The following is an 11,874-nucleotide window of genomic DNA, read 5'->3' on the forward strand; positions in this document are numbered from 1 at the left end:
GGGCCTGAACCAAACCCCATGGCCAGCGGGGCTGGGGAGCTGAAAGCGGAGCCTCCAGCTGGACCTGGATTTTGCACATGGCCCCTGTTTTAATAACAGGTTTACCCCACTCGCTGGCCTGGACTGAAACCCAGTGCTGTGGCCTGGGCCCCCTCTGCTCTCTGAGGGTGGCCCGTGCTATGTGTGTCTCCCATGCGATGGCAGAACACAGGCTCGCATGTAGGATTTTCCTTCCATCTCTGCTGCGCCTGCCAGGAGACACTGGGAGGGGTCAATGCAGCATCCACAAAGCACAGGTGTTTTACTCACAGCTCCTGAGGAGCAACCCGCTTGCTTCTGGGTTTAGACCCCTGTAAAGGTCCTTGTCACTTTTGCATCCAAGGGGCCCATGCAGACAGGGAGCTCTCCTATGGCCCCTCTGGGCAGCCCTAGGGCACATGGTGCAGCTGGAGGGGAGTGCGTCCCCTCACGCTTTCTGACAGGAACTGGAATTCATAGGCCCAGGAGAGACACCTGTCAGGCCTCCTTAGCTGGGAATCAGTGACTAGAGGTGGGGGATGGGATCCTCAGAGCTCTGGTGGGAACAGGGGGGATCCCTACACACACAGCCCAGAGGAGATAATGATGGGTTGCCATTAATCCGAGTGCTGTTCCCAGGCCAGCCCAGCCCAGCCCAGCCCCGCTCCAGCCCTGCAGCTGCATACCTGGGGTCTTGGTCTCATTGGGGATGATGCAGCGGACGAAGTGAGGCTGGGTGGCACGCAGGTTGGTCATCAGCTTGTTGAGGTTCTCCTGTAGGGCAGATACAAGGGTGAGGCGGGACACGCTGCCTCTGCCCTGCCGGGTGTCGCCACTCGCCTCGCATCCCCCTGCCCCCTCATCAGTACCCAGTATAAAAGTCCCCACCCTGCTGTCCCACTGCTTGGGCCGAGCCTCTGGCTAGATGCCAGCACCAGTCTGAGCCCAGAGCAGAGCTTGCCCCCCTCTCAGGGTGGCACAAGCACCAGCGCTGTGGAGCGGGGCAAGGAACCAGATGCTCTTGTTCTTAGGGGTGAATTTAGGGTTGGTGACAGTGAGGAGCTGAGCCAGACCCAGTGTGCGCAGAGGCTTGGCAAGCTCCCATTCATGCCCCTCAATGCCACCAGCAGTGCCCTGCTAGCCCAGCCCTGGGCTCCCCAAGCCCTCTTCTGCCGATGCCCCTTCGCCCTTGCCTGGCTCATTTCTTGGGTATGTCTCCTCAGAGGTCTTTGTACCTTCCCAAGGCTGTGGGAACAACACCCTAAGCCCAGCTTCCATAGAGAGGTCTCTGGGCACTGGGGGCCTGCAGCCTCGGCACTGCACTTCTTTGAGGCTCTCCTGAGCAGCCTCTGGGTGGTGCCATTCTCCACAGGGGTTTGCCATGCACGGTAGGAGCTCCCAAGCACGTTTTCATTTGTAGCTTGGGGATGGAGTTGACCCTGGGAGTCTGGAGACAAGAGCCAGCCACACCGGCGTCCCCCACACCAGCCACGCTCCTTATGAAAAGTGCAAGGACAGGGCACAGCCTGGGGGGAGGCATTCCCCCCGCCCCTGTCTTGCTCAGAGCATGGGTGATGCATGATGTTTGTTTCTGGGACTTCCTTTCCCTTTGAGCAATGGCCCAAGCCACCCTGAAGCCCTGCCCTTCCTTGTACCATGTCAAGCTACCCCCTCTCCTAGGCCAAGGGCTCGACAGGCAGCCCCGGGCTATCGGTAGCAGACACCCTGCAGCAGCTAGACTGACCCACTCACAGCAGCATGACTCTAAGGCAGAGAGGCCTTCCCTGTGCACAAGGAAAGAGGCCAGTGGGTTGAACCTGGGTCCCTCCGCTCTGAAAGCCCCCTCATCTGACCCTGGAGCCAATGGAGACTGGCACAGCTGCTGCTCCCCTGTCATTGCAGGGCGAGACTCTTCCAGCAGGATCTAGCTTTCGGCTTATGAACCCCAGTCTGGTCTGGTTCTCAGCTATCCCCCTGGCTGCCTCAGTCCCTGCCTGGACAGAGACACCCCCGGAGTGAGTGCTGTGAACAGGGTTCAGAGCCCTGTGCTGCACTGAGCTAGCAATCTGCTCTAGCCATCTCCCAAGGCAGGAGAGCTGCAGGGCGGCTCCATAATCCGCCCCTGTTCAGAGCCCCGTAAGATCCACCTTCATTGTCTTCTGCCAAGGGCTGTCCTTCCCGCAGTCCAGAGTGAGGAGAGAGGTAGCACAGACTTAAAGTGATGTTCATGTAATACATTATCTAAACATCACTGCAAGTCTTAACTGCCGCTCTCCCAAAGGCGGAGATGCTGCCGGGCGCCGGGCAGCACAGCCATCGCGGGCTCAGCAGCGGCACAAGCCCCACCTCAAAGGGGGGTATTTTCTCTCCGTCTGGGACCACGGGTCCTTAGCTGAGCGAGTGCAGCGCGGAGAGGAGCTAGCAGCCGGGGGCTGAGACTGTTCCCGACCCGGCACAGAGCTAGCACCTGCTCCAGGGCTGAGGACCTGTCACGCCCACGCAGCAAGAAACACCAACTCTGTAGGGTCTTTGTGTCTCTTACGGCATCAGGGGCTTGTGAGGGAGATGCCCCCAGGCTGCATGAGGGGCTGGGATGGATTCTCGGAGGGGAGTCTTCACCCTCCAGTCCTGGGTGTGGGTCTCGCTCTTACCTTATGCACCTGGGACACCGTTTGGAAGGAAGCTGCCTTCTTACGCTTCTCCTTGACCCCTGCCTTCGGTGGCTCATCTGTTGGAGGGAAACAGGGTAAATTAATGATGCCAATGAAGTATTGCTTTGTGGTCTGTTGTGTCTGTTGCACTTGAAAGACTCTGGGTCCCATGTTGGTGCTGTTAGATGAGCCACAGGCCAGCTCTGGGCTTGGGAGTGGGGGGGGGGTGAGGCAGGAGGATGGAGTGTGCAAAGGGGGAAGAATGGGTGTGTGAGGAGGGAAGTGGGTGTGTGAGGTGGGTGTGTAAGGTGGGAGGAAGGAGCGTACAAGGGGGAAGAATGGGTGTGCGAGGAGGAAGGACTTGGTGTGTGGGAGGAAGGGGTGTGCAAGGAAGAAGAATGGGTGTGTGAGGCGGGAGGTGGGTGTGTGAGGCAGGAAGAATGGGTGTGTGAAATGGGAGGCAGAGGGGGTTTGTGTTGGGCCCAGACGTGGTGGTAGAAGGCCTATGAGTGTGTGAGCAAGGACGTTGGAGGGAGAGTGGAAGTGTGTGTGGGATCTGTGAGCACGTTAACAGAGGGGCGGAGCTGTGTGTGAGTCCCCCGTCTCTCTCCTCACTGGGGAGTGGAAGGTGGCTCGTGAGTCCTGGCATGGACAGAATTCCCTGCCTTGCAGATCTTAGCAACCTCGCCAGCACCGGGCACCAGGTCTCTGTAACGGGGGAAATGGCAACACTTACCCTGGACTACACCTGCAGAACAGGGTAAACCTCTGCTCCCCTCTGGTTTTGCCCAGCTTTCCTGTTGGGATTCCCCTTCACTCTCATGTCACCATCCCCCGCTGGGCTCCCCAGCACTAAGCTGCAGCATCCCCATTGCCCAGGGAGCGAGACACTGTGCATGGGAGTTGAATCCAGGTCTCTCAGGAATCAGTGCAGCACGACACCCCAGGTCTCTTGGTGAGCAGAGGATGGCCAGTGGCAGATTAGCCACTGGGCTAACAAGGCCCATGCTTAGAGGCTCCAGCCAATTGGGGGGCCCAGAAAAATGGGTGCCCCTGTGCCCTGATCCTATTTCCCTGGCAGGAACATGGGGGGCGGGGAAGTGGGGAGACTGCAGGCAGAAGGGGTGGGGAGGGGCACCCACTTGCTCTGGCCCAGGGCCCCACAAAACCATAATCCACCCCTGGTGATGGCCTTCTGTCAGAGCCGCCACACGCTGCAGGCCTGCTGATGCCGGCAGAGAGCAGTTCTGGGCAGCTCGTGAGGTGTTCCCTGGTGAGGTCACGGTATGTGTGAGGGGAGAAGTGGGGCAGGACCACGGCTTACCTGAGGAGGAGCTCACGTAATTCTCATATAAGCTGCCCAAGAGCTTGTTCTGCGATTTCTGGAAGACGCCCACCACTGTCTCATTCAGGGGGTCTTTATTCTTATCCAGCCAGCCAATGATGTTGTAGGGCACCTGTCACCACAGGACAAAGAGAAGCAGGTCAGGTCAGCAGCCCAGCATGGAGAGCCCAAGAGGCCAGGGAAAGAGAAGGGCTTGGCGGGGGACGTACCACTCCTGCGTAGTGCACCAGCTCAAAGTGCGCCTCGTATTTGCGCTTCTTGTCTGGCCGTGGCTTCTGGAAGTTAGGCGACTTCCCGATGTGGTTGTCGTACAGCTTGGCCTTGAAGGACATGTCGGAGGCTTTCGGGAACATGCACTCCTCCTCCAGGATTGAGAGGATTCCCATCGGCTGCAGGAAAGGATACCCGTGAGCCGCTCAGAGTTCGGCACAGCGGGGAAAGGACAGGACAGGCTCCCGCCCTATCCCAGCCCCCAACCAATCCCTGGCAAAAATGCAGCCATCCTAGCACCTAAATTACACGGGGGACTTGCTCTGTGCTACTGGCTGGGGACGTGCTGAGGCCCTTGCCAGGGAGGGAGAGTCGTCATTCAGGCCTCTGCAGAGAGGTGCTGGGAGAATGTGCCACGGGGCAAACTGTCACCACCTTATGATGGCATTTCCCCATCATTCCCTCCCTACTGGCAGGATAAACTCTATTTGTGGAAAGCTCCCCCACCCCCACCCCACCCCCCCGCATTACCTCCAGCCCACTGCCTTCTGGGGTTCCCCTAATCGGTAAAAGTCAGGGGGGATTCTCCAAGGCACAAGCTGGATTTTTCCCTGCTCCCATAGGCCGTCCCGCTCCCCCGGACTTGTTTTTCATTTCCCTCTTGAGCAGTCAGGGCCAGGGTGAGATCCAGAACTCGCTGAGGGCTCAGCGAGCCATTTAGAACGTTTACCCTACAGCTCAGTCTGGTGGCAGCCATCTATCCTACCCCTGTAATAAAAGGATCCACCAAACGGTATTGCTCAGCTGGAGGCTTGGTTACAAACAGGGATTATCAGAGCCCTGTGCAGCCAAACCGTATGCTCAGCCCGCTCCGGTCTCACACAGCCCCCCAAGCAGGCTGGCAGAGTCACTGACCCCCATCTCCACGCCTCATGCTTTACCTTCTCAATCAGGTCAATGCAGGCCTGCAGGTCCAGGCCAAAGTCGATGAAGACCCATTCGATGCCTTCTTTCTTGTATTCTTCTTGCTCCAGGACAAACATGTGGTGGTTGAAAAACTGTTGCAGTTTCTCATTGGTAAAGTTGATGCACAGCTGCTCAAAGCTGTTATACTGCAGGCACAAACCAAACCTCTGTGTCAGCAAAGGGGAGCATCCACTGGTCCCAGTCCGTCACTGATTCCACCCAGCCCATGTGGACAGGCCCAGCTGGGATCCCATTCCAGAACAGGTGGAAAGGAACTCAGCTGGGACTGAATCGGCACTCTGGGTCTCAACAACAGCAGAGAAATTCCCAGGGGCTGTGGTGGGTGTATTCTGGGTTAATGAATTGATGCATGAGCTCCGTTCTCCATAGACACCCATATCTTCATGGCAGAACTGCCAGAAGCCATGGGAAAGCTGCGTGTGTGCCTATGGCACTGAGTCTGTTTAATACACACCAACCCTGCAACCCACCTCAAAGATCTCAAAGCCTGCGATGTCCAGTACTCCGATGAAGAACTGCCTGGCCAGCCTGGTGTCCAGGGTTTTGTTGATACGAGTCACCAACCACTTGAACATGCGATCATAGGTGGCTTTGGCCAAGGCCCCGACTGCATACACCACCTGCCAATGCAATCCGGAAAGGGCTCGTCACATCAGGACTTGCTCCCTATTGGTTTCGTTCTGTCTACTACACCCAGCCTGAGGCAGTGAAGACCCATTACTCTCAGAGCAGGAAGGGGAATAGCCAGCCAGAGCCAAGAGAATTGCTGCTCCCACCAAGGGCTGTTCACATTTTCAGCCCTGAATTAGTCCGTGTGTTTGTGTTCATGCAGCCACTTATCTTGTGCCCTCCTCTCCTGACTAAGTGTACCTGCAGCTCCAGGCTGGGGTAGCCTGTCAAGGATGTGCTGGGGTCAAGAATAGATCTAGGATGACATTTTCAAAAGTTCTCCAGTGACTTAGGAGCCTGTGTCCCTTGGACTTTCTGACCCCCAGGCTCCCAAGTGCCTAAGTCACTTCTGAAGATGGAACATAGGCCCACGACTCAGATAGGAATGATCAAAAATGTGAATCCCAGGCTGGTGTGCAAGGTGGGTGTGCAATCCAGGCCAAGTTTTGGGTGTGCAGCTGAGGGTACTAAAACCTCATGAGCTGTGCTTGCAATCTTCCCGCCCTCGACAGTGGGAATCTCACAAGAGCTACTTTCTTGGGGAGGTTTCCACCATCTTGAGCCAACATTCTCAGGAGATTGGGGCTGCAGCTGAAGCACGAACCACAGAAATTAGGCCCCTCTTGTGTTTGGATCCAGCCCAGGCCAAACCACAGTGTCCAGGGATTTGAACCCAAACCCTCCACAAATCGAAGGGGTTCGAATTGAAATTCCAGCCTTGGCCCAACACTGTAAAATGCAATGGCCAAAAATATCCGCCCATCAACCCAGCGCACTGCCTGCTTCCACGTCACACTAGCAATGAATAACCGAGACAGCTGCTAAAAGGCAGCAACAGCAGGCTCAGCTTACACCATGCCCTTGGGGCTCTCAAACTCAGACTTTGTGGGGCCACCAGAGGGGTGAACTCCAGAGCTAAGGGCCCTGCACTGGGAATGCTACCCAAATCCATTGCTCTCCTGTAGGGCACAAAGCCAAGGGATTCCAGGTAAGAATGCAGGCAGGAGACTACAATCCCAGCACACTCACCTGTTCCACGTTCTGACCTTTTGTCATATACTCATTTCCTACTTTCACTCTCGGGTGGAGCAGCCCTTTGATGAGGTCAGCTGAGCTGATTCCCATGAGGTAGCAGGCCTTGTCAGCACCTGCAATACATCATCAAACCATGAGGAAGCAGCCAGGCGATGGGCATACTCAAGACAAAAATATAGGCTTCTATGGCTGAGATGATGCTGTCCTAATTCTGCTGGCTTTCACTAACCCGAAAATGCTCTGTAGTCTGCCCATCTGCCCGGTGGGCAGTGTCTGTATTGTGTTCTCCAGGGTGTGGTGTGTAAGGTGGAGTTGTAGGGGGCTTTTGGCATCTGGAGATTTTTGCACATGTGCTTCTCTGAGGTATTACCAACCCAGGGAATCTCTGTCTAGGACGATTTGCTCCATCTTAACGACATAGGGGAATCATTTCCTGTTAGATCAACATTCTCTTTGCCAGTGCAGCAGCACCAGCATGTATCCTGAACTGTGTAGCACTCACTGAGTGCTGTGCTCAAATATTGGGAACTGCCTGAGCTAAGGTTCCCTGCACAGCCTTTTCTCTGCCCTCTTGTGCAGAGAGAGGACAATGTAATAAAGGAGAACAATAAACCTTTGCACAGTGCAGCTGATTTGACAGAAGCAGACACAGTGTCCTGCACCAAACAGATGCTCAGAGGGGCAGGGCTACTGCGGGGAGTTCTGAGCACTGTGGGAGGCATGGCCCCTAGTCAATAGGCATCACCACATGAGAGGAATGTGGGAAAGGGAAGGGATGGTAGGTGAATGAATGGGAAACTTGATGGGGATTTTTAACTTGACGGGCTGGAGCATTGTTTCAATGCTCCAGCCCTGTGATTTTCTGTCCAGCAGAGGAAGGAGTTCATGCACCCTGCTGGGCTCAGCAAAGCTTTTCCCAGCCCTACTCAGCTGTGTGGCAACTCACTTTCAGTGTTTTCGGCCTCCGCCTGCTCCTCCCGCTGCTTCTGCTTGAACTTCATGTTGCCGAAGTGCATGATGGCGCCCACTATTTTATAGCAGCCGTACTTCTCTTCATTGCTGAAGCCCAGGATGTCCATGGCATGCTGAGGGGTGACAGGCAACAAGGGTAAGCCAAGCCATTGTCCCAGCATACCTACCCGCACCAGCGAACAGGTGATCCAGGTGCTGCAGGCTCTGCATGTTCACATGCCCCATCATAACGCATCCCCTGTGCAGCGTGGCCTATCCCGAGTGATCAAAAATCATGAGACAGACCCTGAGAAATCATGAGATTGGCTTAGACACCATAAACTGGGGGCTATTTTCATTTGGTGTCTGGTTTTGGAGCCTTTACTTGGGACACATCTTCAATCTTTTCTCTGCAACCTTGAGAACCTAGAAACTCACTTCTTGGAAAGAAAGAAAGAAAGAAAGAAAGAAAGAAAGAAAGAAAGAAAGAAAGAAAGAAAGAAAGAAAGAAAGAAAGAAAGAAGCTCAGACAGTCACATAATCACATGACCCCAGGAGCTGGGGCTTTAAGAGAAAAACTAAATACTGCGAGACTCATAACTTCATTGTGAGTGTTGGCAGCATGATCACTTGGAGTAGGGTGGGTCCAAAAAGTTCTGTCAAAATTATTTTTAAATGAACTTTTTCACACACAAAAATGTCTGCTTTCAAATGAAAATGTTGCATTTTCAGCAAACCTCCCCCTCCCCCCAACCAAAACATTTTTGGTTTTCATTTATTTTGATTAAAAGTCAAAATTTTCAGAAGAAAATAAAACACTTTCCCGAACTGGGACAGTGTGCGCTATGCACGTGCCATTGCTTTGAACTTCTAGGGCGCAATGGCACAAATTGCCTTTTGCCAATAATCTCATTGTTCATCTACGTTACTTAGCAAACCTGAGTCACAGCGCTTTAATTTAGAACATCAGAGTGGCCAAACTGCATCAGACTAGTGGTCCATCTAGCCCAGTATCTTGTCTCCAATAGTGGCCAGTACCAAAGCTTCAGGTGAGCATACAGAACAGGGCAGATGCAGATGCAGACTGGACACCATTAGGCTTGAATAAAGACTGGGAGTGGATGGGTCATTACACAATGTAAAAACTATTTCCCCATGCTAATTTTTCCCTTACTGTTACTCACACCTTCTTGTCAACTGTTTGAAATGGGCCATTCTGATTATCACTACAAAAAATTTTTTTCTCCTGCTGATAATAGCCTTATTGATTAGTCTCGTTAGAGTTGGTATGGCAACACCATCTTTTCATGTTCTCTGTGTATATATTTCTTCCTACTGTATTTTCCATTGCATGCATCCGATGAAGTGGGTTTTAGCCCACGAAAGCCTATGCCCTAACATTCTGTTAGCTCTTTTGACCACTGCTACGCATTGAACTGGTTTTCAGAGAACTATCCAGGGTGACTCCAAGATCTTTCTCTTCAATAGTAACAGCTAATTTAGAACTCCTCATTATATATGTATAGTTGGGGTTATTTTTTCCAATGGGTATTATTTTGCATTTATCAACATTGAATTTCATCTGCCATTTTGTCACCCAGTCACCCAGTTTTGTGAGACCCCCCTGAACTCTTCACAGTCAGCTTTGAACTTAACTATCTTGAATACTTCTGTAACATCTGCCAACTTTGCCACTTCACTTTTCACTCCCTTTTCCAGATCATTAATGAACGTGACGAACAGCACTGCTCCCAGTACAGATCATTGAGGACCCCGCTCTTTGCCACTCTTCATTGGGAAAACTGACCATTTATTCTTATCATTTGTTTCCTATCTTTTAACCAGTTACTGATCCATGAGAGGACCTTCCCTTGTATCCCATGACAGCCTAGTTTGCTTAACAGCCTTTAATGTGCGACCTTGTCGAAGGCTTTCTGAAAATCCAAGTACGCTATACCCACTGGATCACCTTGTCCGCATGCTTGTTGACACTCTCAAATAATACTAATAGATTGGTGATGCATGATTTCCCTTCACAAAAGCTGTGTTGACTTTTCTCCAACAAATCATGTTCGTCTATGTGTCTGATTATTCTGTTCTTTACTGTAGTTTCAACCAATTTGCCTGGTACTGAAGTTAGGCTTAGTGGCCTGTAATTGCCAGGATCACCTCTGGAGCCTTTTTTAAAAATTGGCATCACATTAACTATCCTCCAGGCATCTGGTACAGAGGCTGATTTAAGCCATAGGTTACATTCCAAAGTTAGTAGTTCTGCAATTTCACATTTGAGTTCCGTCATAATTCTTGGGTGAATCCCATCTGGTCCTGGTAACTTATTACTGTTTAATTTATCATTTAGTTCCAAAACGTCCTTTAGTGACATTTCAATCTGGGACATTTCCTCAGATTTGTCACCTAAAAAAAATGGCTCAGGCGTGGGAATCTCCCTCACATCCTCTGCAGAGAAGACTGATGCAAATAATTCATTTATTTCTCCACAATGGCCTTGTCTTCCTTGAATGCTCCTTAACACTTTGGTCGTTCAGCAGCCCCCCTGGCTGTTTGGCAGAGGTCCTGTTTCTGATGCACTTAACAAATGTCTTACTGTTAGTTTTTGTGTCTTTAGCAAGTTGCTTCTCGAATTCTTTCTTGTCCTGCCTTATTAAAATTTTACACTTAACCTGGCAGAGTTTGTGGTCCTTCCTATTTTCCTTACTAGGATCTAAGTTCACCTTTCACCTCTAATGGCCTCAGTTACTCTGCTGTTTAGTCATGGTGACAGTCTTTTGGTCCTTTCAGTGCTTTTTCCGGTTTGGGGTACACATTTAGTGTGAGCTTCTATGATGGTGTTTTAAAATAGTCCCCATGCCGCTTGCCGCTCCTTTTAATTTCTGTCTAACAAGTGTCCCAATTTTTATGTAGTTCCCCTTAAAGCATTTAAAGTTAAAAGCTACCATGGTGGGGGGTTTTGGTATTATCCCCCCTACAAGCATATTACATTGAATTACATTATGGTCACTGCTATGGAGTGGGTCAACTAGAGTGACCTCTTAGACCAGATCCTGTGCTCCTGTTAGGATGAAAGCAACAATTGCCTCTCCCCTGGTGGGGGTCAGGACTAGCTGATTCGAGAAGCAGGCATTTTCTCTCTGACCCCCTGAGGTGACACTTACCCAGTCAATATGAGGATAGTTGAAATCACCCATTACTGCGCTTTCTGCTTTTCTAGGCTTTCTAACCTCCCTAGCATTTAGCAATCACTGTCACCATCGTGGTCATGTGGCTGGCAGTATATTCCTAATGCTATACTCTTATTATTCAAACCTGCAATTTCTATCCATAGAAATTCTACGGTACAATTTGATTCAGTTAAGATTTTTACCTTATTTGATTCTCTGCTTTCTTTCACATATAGTGCCACTCCCCCATCAGCATGACCTGCTCTGTCATTCCTATATATTTTAAACCCTGGTATTACTGTCTCCCAGTAATAGCTCAGTGGTTTGAGCATCAGCCTGCTAAACCCAAGGTTGTAAGCTTAATCCTTGAGGGGGCCATTTAGGGATCTGGGGCAAAAATCTGTCTGGGGATTGGTCCTGCTTTGAGCAGGGGGTGGACTAGATGACCTCCTGAGGTCCCTTCCAACCCTGATATTCTATGATTGATTGATTATCCTCATTCCTCCAAATCTCTGTGAGGCCTATTATATCAATATGCTCATTTAATACTCTACAAAAACAACAAGGAGTCTGGTGGCACCTTGAAGACTAACAGATTTATTTGGGCATGAGCTTTCGTGAGTAAAAACCTCACTTCTTCGGATGCATCCGAAGAAGTGAGGTTTTTACTCACGAAAGCTCATGCCCAAATAAATCTGTTAGTCTTTAAGGTGCCACCAGACTCCTTGTTGTTTTTGTAGAGTATTAAATGAGCATATTGATATAATAGGCCTCACAGAGATTTGGAGGAATGAGGATAATCAATCAATCATAGAATATCAGGGTTGGA

At 51.2% G+C, this 11,874-nt stretch overlaps 1 protein-coding gene across 1 annotated transcript in view; it reads right to left on the minus strand.

Moving 5' to 3' along the window:
• Positions 1 to 11,874, minus strand: part of MYH7B (myosin heavy chain 7B) — a 45,013-nt gene that overhangs the window by 21,610 nt on the left and 11,529 nt on the right. Inside the window, exons 7-14 of the mRNA XM_034786972.1 lie at positions 7,862 to 8,000; positions 6,910 to 7,028; positions 5,682 to 5,831; positions 5,166 to 5,336; positions 4,224 to 4,403; positions 3,994 to 4,126; positions 2,670 to 2,746; positions 705 to 792 (exon numbers count right to left, since the gene is read on the minus strand). Coding sequence (XP_034642863.1) covers positions 705 to 792; positions 2,670 to 2,746; positions 3,994 to 4,126; positions 4,224 to 4,403; positions 5,166 to 5,336; positions 5,682 to 5,831; positions 6,910 to 7,028; positions 7,862 to 8,000 — 1,057 coding nt within the window. The remainder of the gene's footprint in view (positions 1 to 704; positions 793 to 2,669; positions 2,747 to 3,993; positions 4,127 to 4,223; positions 4,404 to 5,165; positions 5,337 to 5,681; positions 5,832 to 6,909; positions 7,029 to 7,861; positions 8,001 to 11,874) is intronic.

The sequence above is a fragment of the Trachemys scripta genome, chromosome 12, assembly GCF_013100865.1.
Source record: "Trachemys scripta elegans isolate TJP31775 chromosome 12, CAS_Tse_1.0, whole genome shotgun sequence".
In the NCBI taxonomy this organism is placed as follows: Eukaryota; Metazoa; Chordata; order Testudines; family Emydidae; genus Trachemys; species Trachemys scripta.